At 34.3% G+C, this 8,853-nt stretch overlaps 1 protein-coding gene across 1 annotated transcript; it reads right to left on the bottom strand.

Annotated features, from left to right (window-relative positions):
* Positions 1-2,108: 2,108 nt before the first annotated feature.
* LOC121767939 (IQ domain-containing protein IQM2-like) lies at positions 2,109-4,834 on the bottom strand. Its single transcript, XM_042164271.1, has 8 exons — positions 4,751-4,834; positions 4,036-4,496; positions 3,890-3,955; positions 3,713-3,801; positions 3,527-3,617; positions 3,190-3,420; positions 3,003-3,104; positions 2,109-2,900 (listed from the first exon to the last, which is right to left on the bottom strand). Exons 2-8 carry the CDS (start codon positions 4,474-4,476, stop codon positions 2,316-2,318), a joined length of 1,605 nt encoding a protein of 534 aa, XP_042020205.1. The 5' UTR covers positions 4,477-4,496; positions 4,751-4,834; the 3' UTR covers positions 2,109-2,315.
* Positions 4,835-8,853: the final 4,019 nt, after the last annotated feature.

Raw genomic sequence — 8,853 nt, 5'->3', positions numbered from 1 at the left:
AATTATTGTTTTATTTTGCCTTATAAAAACTATAAATATGTGGTGGGATTTAAGTAAACCTATTTTTTGGCAAGATCTATACTCGAGATTTTTAAAATATAAATTGGTTATCATTCCACAAAAAAGGGCATTATTATCATCGAGTTGAAGTCCAAGTTGCGCATTTTCTTGCCTTAACATTTGGTAACAAACCGAGGAGCAACTTTTGTATATTTTATTAATTAATTTCATGTTTATGTCTGTACTTTTTGCATGTCTTATGTTTGGATTATCATGGCATTACAGCTCAATTAGAGTTCTGAAATTTGTGCATCTTGATCAGAGTTAAATAAATATTTTTTTTTATTAATTACTGCTTTTTTTTATAAAGTGAATTGCTCGAAGTAATAACCTAAATATGGTATGAGAATCTTGGTGGACAAGCCTAATTCTTGCTCCACATCTCCCTAGATGAGAAAAATATATTGACCAGCTAATCCATTTTGATTTCTTTCAAAATTTTGAAAATAAAAACCATATTTTTATACTGCGACTCAATTTGTTTATTATTCAAAAAGTGAGTAGGTGTTTGCATTTGATGCGTTTCCATCTACCATTTTGACTTGCTCTGTACTTTCCATTTTAGAAACTTCTTTACAATTAATTGAGGATCCAAAAAAAATGGATCGATTACTTAAAATTATTGGCACTTGATTTGAAAAAAAATTGTTGCATGTATAGTTTTTATATATTTATATCATGAGACGATATTTTTGGATCATTTAGATCTTAAATTAATCACTAATACATCTATCAAGTTTTAAATCACAAACATTTCTTAAAGTTAGTGTCTTCCCAGCTGTAAGAACATGCCACGCACTCCAAAATTTGTGAGATATGACTGTTATTCCTGTAACTAAACAATTCTTTAATGACCATTATGTGATGAAATAGTTTTCTTGAAGTAATTAATACTACTACTATATACAACCATGGTTTTGACATTTGACTGAAGACCCCATCTTTGACCGCCAAATCAACTTCTTCTTTATCAAATTACTCCCTTCGTCCCACCGAAGATGATCCACTTTCCTTTTTCGTCCGTCCCAACTAAGATGACCTCCTTCTTATTTAGGAAATATTTAAAATACTTAATTATCTTTTTTCTTACTTACTTTATTCATCTCTCTTACTTTTAAACACCCAACAACATTTTCTCTATCTTACTTTTTGCATCTCTTCTACTTTTAAACATCAACAACCTTTTATCTCTCTTACTTTATTCATCTCTCCTACTTTTAACACCCAACAATTTTCTCTCTCTCTCTTTTTAAACATTTTAAAATTAGCATGCATAAAATCCCGTGCCGTCCCAAGAAGGGGTCATCTTCTTTGGGACGGAGGGAGTACTATTAAATGGGCTTATACATGCCACTATATGTTATACAAATTCTCACCAAAAGTGTGTGTATTATTGTGTTTTATTAAATAAATTAAATGCGGTGCCATCCACCAAATTGCCAGGTCTTTATTTGATAATTTTCCTATTCATATGTATTTGCTCTTGTATAATATTGTTGCAAGCAACACAACACTTTCTTGAACATTTGTGAGATTATACTAGGAAATTGTGTAGAAATTAAATTCAAGATATATATGAAAGAAAACTTGCAGCTCACTCACCCAATATTTGTCAAACACGAAGACTTGGCTTTGAAGCAAACAAAATAATTAAAAAAATAAACAAAAAAGAGTCAACTGAACAAAAAACAAACAAAAATGCTGGAAAATTTATCCATACAGCTTGCCAAGTTTATGATGAATGGACAGACTTCAAAGCCGACCCCACAAGCCAGCATCATCTTGTTTTACAAATATATGCATGACGTGCATTGATGAAGTAAATCCCGACATTGGTCTCAAAATGGATTGAACAAGTCATATTATTCAATTGCTATAAACGCGTAAAACTGATGCAAATTTTACTCTTTTTTTTTGGTAGTTACAACATTATACAAACACACAATGTAGACTTTACTACCAATGTATCTTCATCTTCATCACATGATATCTCCAAATATTGCAACTACAAGAGATTGATGAAAGTTGTAATTGAAGAAAGAATCAAATATTCTAGGGAGTTACATTGTCAAAATATATATACAACCTACATCATCTTCTAGTATTCTGTACTAGATTTGGAGAACAAAATTGATGTACATGTGTATTCTAAAAAAATGGTTAAAAAAATTATAAAAATGATGGGAACTCCTATTGCAATGAAAAACCAAAGAATCCCCTTGAAATGGTTTAAAATCAAATAATGACCACTATTTTCAGTATGAGAGTGAATGTAGAGGTGAGGACTGTTTTGTTGAATGTGCACTACTAGTCCGGCAAGAAAGAATGCTGATGCCTGCTCGTCGTGATTCAGATGGCAAGGGGGCGTCTAATCTCAGCCGTTGGATGCTTGTTGGAGACAGATTCACTTCCTCTAAGGCGCGTTCTTGGAGGCGCCAAGGATAGTCTCTCACACAGCCTATCCGAGGGCCTGCCCCAGTGCTCCAGTTGCAAGAAAGCTGCTTTCCCAGCTGAAAAGACTTGCTCTCTTTGTGTTGGTTGATTCTTTGTGAAATGCTCCCCACTTCGGCCTTGGCCTCATCGGACTCAGTCGGTGATTCTAGGAGGAAATCATCAGAGCTTGATCTTTGTTTTTCAGACATGAGCTTCTCTAACAAGCTATTGTTGCAAGGTATCTCGAGGGCAGTCAGTTCTCGAATGATGCCTCTTGATTGGCGCGTCTGCAGAGAAGCACATGTGGTGCTTTCTTCTGCAGGCTGAGCTTTATCCGATGATGTTGAAGCTGCATCATCTTCTGATGCATTGTACAGATGGTCCTCTTCTTCATCGGTGGAATCAAGCTGCAAGTAACAAGGCGAATATGTTAAGAACACGAATCTTGATTTCGTCACGACACAGACATCACATGAAACAAACATGAAAGAATTGGTAGTTCTTCATACCTTAACATCATTGAGATCCACATTGTTCTCCCTGAGAAATGATATGAAATCTTGGAAATTTTCTGGTGTTGGCTTGTAATGACCACTGTGAGGCCACACTGCCTGTTGTGAATTCAAGTAAATTAATTAGATTAACTGTCTTAAATCATAATAAAAAGAAGTGAGAGTTTCATCAATGTGAATATACCTTCAAGACTCCATTTTCAGCTACTATCCTCCCGGCAGCCAGTGTGGCTCCGCCTGCCAAGAAACTCGAGTGTTGGAACGTGCCCTTCTTTTTCTTCCCGACATACAATGTCCTCGACGTGCTGAGGACAAAAATCCACTTAGAACCCTTAGTGGTGTGAAGGGGCTCCCCTGTCTGCTTGTATAAGAGCCTCCCACCCTCAATCACAACTTCATACGCCTTTCGTTCCATCTGTCATACCAAAACAGCCAAATTCAGTAAGAAAATTATCTCATAGACTAATCTTTTTAACTACTTAATGCAGAAAATAGGAGTAATCGAGGACTAATAGGCATACCGGGCCAAGATACTTGATGCATTGTTGCTGAAGTTTCGAACGAGGGCACTTCTCGACAAGATTGATGTCTTTCCCTTCTCCAATATCTAGCCTGCACAATATCAAACATTTAGTTAGCTCAACTAGATACGAATCCCATCTTCTTGGGAGCAAAATAAACATATGTAAGAATTGAAAGATGCTCACCAATAAAAGAAGGGCTCTTTGCTTTGTGAATTCAACCATTTAACATAATAGAAATGGAGATTGTGGCCATAACGGTGCCGCGGATCAATCTGCTCAACACCAAATTCAACCAAATCAGTAAACATTCCCAATGAAATCAAGAAATACTCAAAACAAAATGATGGTGGAATTACTCACAGCTTCAAGCCAATGCTGCAAAGCAAGTTTCTGAGCTTTCCCATTCCTGGACAGCCCCTTTCCAACCTGCAGATTGGAACAATGTTAGGCAATTGATGGGAGCATTAATGTGTGCAAAGCAAAGCAATTTGTGGCAGGAATTCTACCTTTGCAGCCCTGGTTCTTGCTCTTGACCAGCGCGAGATGGCAGTCTCGTGTCTGTCAATGTCGAAGAAGGAAATGGAGCTATGCTTGAGCTCCGCAAAGTCTAGCAACTTCCACCAGCTCTGCTCCATGAGAACTGCACAATCAGCTAACTTCCTCCTGGTTCTGAAACTCTTGTAGACCTTCTGCAACTTTATAGCTGCCTCGTGTTTCGGAGAATGAGGGATGCTCCCCATCAGTGATCCAGCCAAAGGGCTCATCAGATCATCAAACATACATTTGCTGTCAATGCCATCACCCTCAACTTGTATGCCTTGGAGATTGATGGACTCAATTATAGGCTTATTGAGCTTGTCATTGCTTATCAGATTTGCAATGAAGGACTCAAAACTGATGTCTAAATCAGAGCTCACTGTGAGAGGGCTGGAAGGATATACACCCATGCAACTGCAACACTTGCTTTCTGCAAATTATTAAAAAAATATGCTCAAATTGATTAGTATTGAAATAAACAAGGTTTATTATACGGAGCATAGCAAAGCAAGAATCACACATATTTCAGATATGGAAGAGCCAAGAACATAATTGCAGAGATCCCACAAAACCAATTTGAATGTATATACAAAATCCCATCTTTGAAATGTTAGAGAAAGTGAAATGGCAAACAAAGGCACCAAATGAAAACAAGAAATTTCATGAAAGGCGGAAGCTTTTTACCTCAGAAAATGGGATGGGTTTAGAATTGGGAGGAATCTTGAAAGAGAAGAAGAAAAGATCGTTTTTTGAAGGTTTCTTTTCTAGTATTGTAGGCTTATGAAGGGTTACATGTGTGTATATATATATATATAGGAGGCGAATTTGAGAGGGGCTGCTGGTGATGGGGAGGTGTGTGTATGTGTGAGAGAAAAAGAGAGAGAAGCACGTGGAAATGTGGAACGGACTTTTTAAGGACATGTACTTGTGTTCTTTTGCACGGAAATGAAACCCAAAAAAATAAACATTTTTGCATCCCAAAAAATGGGCAGTTTTCATATTCTACCAATTGATTTATTCAACTTCATCAATTTCCCAAGTTTCATAGGACTTTACTGTCAACTAGTTTTATTAGAATAGTGTCCACTTCTTGAGTTTGTTGACTTTAATGTGTGAGGCCACTTTTAATATTGTGTTCCTCCCAATTATATAAGTTTATTGTAATTAACTTTTACAAAGACTAAAAGAAATTATTGGAAAATATAAGCTACATCCAACATTTTTCTATAATCATATTAAAATATCTAATACCCTTTTCTAGTTTTATAAGGGAAACTCGAGTAAAAAAACAAATTAATATTTTTTTCTCTTTATTTTGATGTTTCGTAAGAGCATTAAAAAAATTATTAATTTTTTCGCTTTATTTAGGAGTGAATTGATTGAGTCAAATTTCAAAGTATGCTCTTCAATTTCCAATCCTACCTTAGTGAAAAATTAATTGACTCCTCAAAGAGTAAACGCCACTGCTGATGTAACACTTTTCTTGATTTAGTAGGTAATACACCAATTATAATCGCTACAACAACTTACTCTACAAGGGATCTTAATAATCAAAATTTAGCTGATAATTAAGAATAATATATGTTGGGGACCAATATAATTATATTGACTTGGTTAGGTGATGATGTATTTGCTTATGTTAGGTCGAGGGGATATGCATGTAAATTTTGGTGAACAAATTTTAATTCAAATTATATCAAATTTTGATTTTGAAAATTCCATCAACTTTTTGTGGAGGTGTCCCACAACTTCATTGAATATAGATAGTACTAAAAGTGTAATAAAGTATCAAGAAGAAATATCCTATAAATATATGAACTAAAATTCTGGCAAATAGTGAACTAGTTATCGGTTGTTCTGTAGTCTGTATTAATGCTTTTTTGTTGGTGCAAATTTGGAAATTCATGAGAGATTAATGAGCTAAATTTATTTAAAAATATGTGGTAGCGCAAATAAATTCACACACGTTGAAGTATTCATACACGAGTGATGATTAATTTTCTATCATTTAGTTGAACATGCAGTTAATTTGGGGTTAAAAATGTGGAATGTACTTGGTTGTAACGTGTAAAAAACCAAAAATAATGTCAAAGCTAATAAAAGTCCAAATGTATGATTATAAATTTTTACTTGCGTTTGTTTCAGAAGTTGCATTAATTGTTTATGATATTACATCTATATTTAAACTCTAGGTGTGGTTCACATAAAAATCTTTTTTTTATAGTGTATGAAACATGAACCAATAAAATTGTAAACTCACCCCTGTATTGTATATGGATGAGTTATTAAATTTTAAACTTAGCTGTAACTCTCCTTTAATTTCAATGAATAATGCACTTCTTTTCTTTTCTATTAACTAATCATAATTGGATCCACTAATATACTTTCCAACAAAAGGCCGATTTGTACAGGTACAATAATCACTTCATAATCATGCTTTAAGTCCTTAAACATCTCTGTAATGAGCCAATTATATAGATCAAGAGAGGTCACACTTGGCACATTAATGACTGTACACTCTAATTATTATAATCACTCATTAATTAAAAACTTAGAGTATGATGTGGTGCGTGGCACATTAATACACATATGCAAAGTATTAACAAATTAGATAAAAAAAATGTACATTTATTTTAAGTAAATTATTGGTGCCACTAAAAGGTTTATTTGATTCTACCATATCTAAAATGGGAGTGACAAGATTTATAGCTTATTGTATATTTGGTTGCCAGCATTGTTAACCCTACAAATCTTTTCCCCCCAAAACCCAACCACACAATATATAGATTCTTGAGTCACTTTTAACTTTTTCTATTAGTTCAAATTAACAAACAGAGAATGAATTTTATAGTACTATAAGAAAGAAGAAACGTTCAATTTTTTAAATCTGAATTTTAGGGCATAATGCTAGGGGTGGCAAATCGTTCGTGTCGGGTCGTTATCGTGTCGACACGATAACGACACGAACACGATAACAACAAACACAAACACGACCTGTTAAGAAAACCCCAAACACGAACACGAACACGACCCGCTATCCTCAGACACGAACCCATTAACGACACGAACCGCTTCGGGTCAACACGACACGATAACAACACATATTGGAAAGTGATTAAATATTTAAATGATTTAAATGAGATATGACCATATGAGACTATGAGAGTCAATTTAATAAATATTGAAAAATGAAAATAATAAGAATTAATAATATTAAAATATTATTTGTTAACGGATAACACGAACCCGACACGAACACGACACGAACACGTATTGTTAACGGATAACACGACCCCGACACGAACACGACACGAAATTTTCGTGTCCTTAACGGGTCGACCCGATAAGGACACGAACCCAATAAGCTCTGACCCAAACCCATTAATTTCGTGTCGTTTCGTGTCGTGTTATCGTGTCGTGTTAAAAATTGTCAGCCCTACATAATGCCAACTCTGCTAAACCTGCAGCTCTAAACTATATTCATTTAGTGCGATTACTACATTTATACACGTATATAATGTGTGTTTGTGAGAGAGAAAGAGACTGAAAGAGATCCAATAGGGATTCGCCAGAAGTGCATTTTGAAGATACAAGGTCCACTACAAATGTCACTATAATTTATTTTTCATTAAAATTCAGGTAGTGAAAAAGAAATAAAAAAATGAAGAGGGAACACTAGTAGTAGTAGTAGGTTTGATTGATATAATTTAGGTATCCATTTCTAATTTAATGTTGTTTCAATTTAGTTTGATTGGTAAGATTGTAAAAGCAACCGAAACATATAGTAGTATAATAAAAAAAGTGAATTACATAACTAATTTTACAATATACTATATTCACAAAATATACTCCATAGTAGTAGTAGTAGTATTAATTTTAGGTAGCATGAGAAGTATTTATCTATTCCCATAGAAAAAGAAGATGGGGTTGGAGTTTCATTACAAATGGAAAAATAATGTGAACGCCAAGTGTACAAATACAAACATTTAACTAGATTTATTTTTGTCTATAGCCAAAGAAGAGCGTGTTTAGGTTATCAAGAATAAGAAACTAATTAAAAGCAAACTAAAAATTTGCATAAATATATTGGGGCGTGTGACACGGCTGGCAGTATGAACTACTAATACTATTATTGAAAATTTCCAAATTTTTTTATAAAAAAAAAAGCCAAGGGGGATATATAGAAATTTTGTGTCCCGAGTTAAATACATAAAAGTCGTGTACCTCGTAAACGCGTATCCCTAAAATGTAGACCAATTCAACTTGTTGGTTTTATTCTCACTCATATATACACGCTTGTTTGTTTGAGTGTTGAGTGTCAACCAATTACACGACTAGAGAGGCTTTGAACCGACAGTTTGGGTTCATATTCTGACCCGATAAACTATTAAGCAGATTTACTTGCTATTCTTCGGTTTTAGCTTTTAGGTATGAACCAATGGTTTAATGGACTATAAAATAAAATACTCCATGAAATTAACTATAGAACAATAAAATAATACTCCATCCATCCTTAAAAAATATGAACATTTGAATGAGCATAAGTTTTAATGCATAATCAGTTAAGTAGGAGACATGTAGATTAGAGTCCACCTTTTAGTTTGTAACTAAATTTTCAAAATTAGAAAGTTTAATCTTTTCAGAAATAGTCTAAAAAGAAAATAGTGCTTATTTTCCAGGGACGGATGGAGTAAAAGCATCCATGCCCGAACCCACTTTTATTCATTTTTTACTCTCTATTCTTCTGCAAAAGCACAACACTCACATCTCTCTTCCGCAAGAGCATG

Source organism: Salvia splendens, chromosome 2, assembly GCF_004379255.2.
Source record: "Salvia splendens isolate huo1 chromosome 2, SspV2, whole genome shotgun sequence".
NCBI lineage: Eukaryota > Viridiplantae > Streptophyta > Magnoliopsida > Lamiales > Lamiaceae > Salvia > Salvia splendens.
Note: the sequence above shows the minus strand (reverse complement) of the source record. Positions and strands in the feature narration are given on the sequence as shown.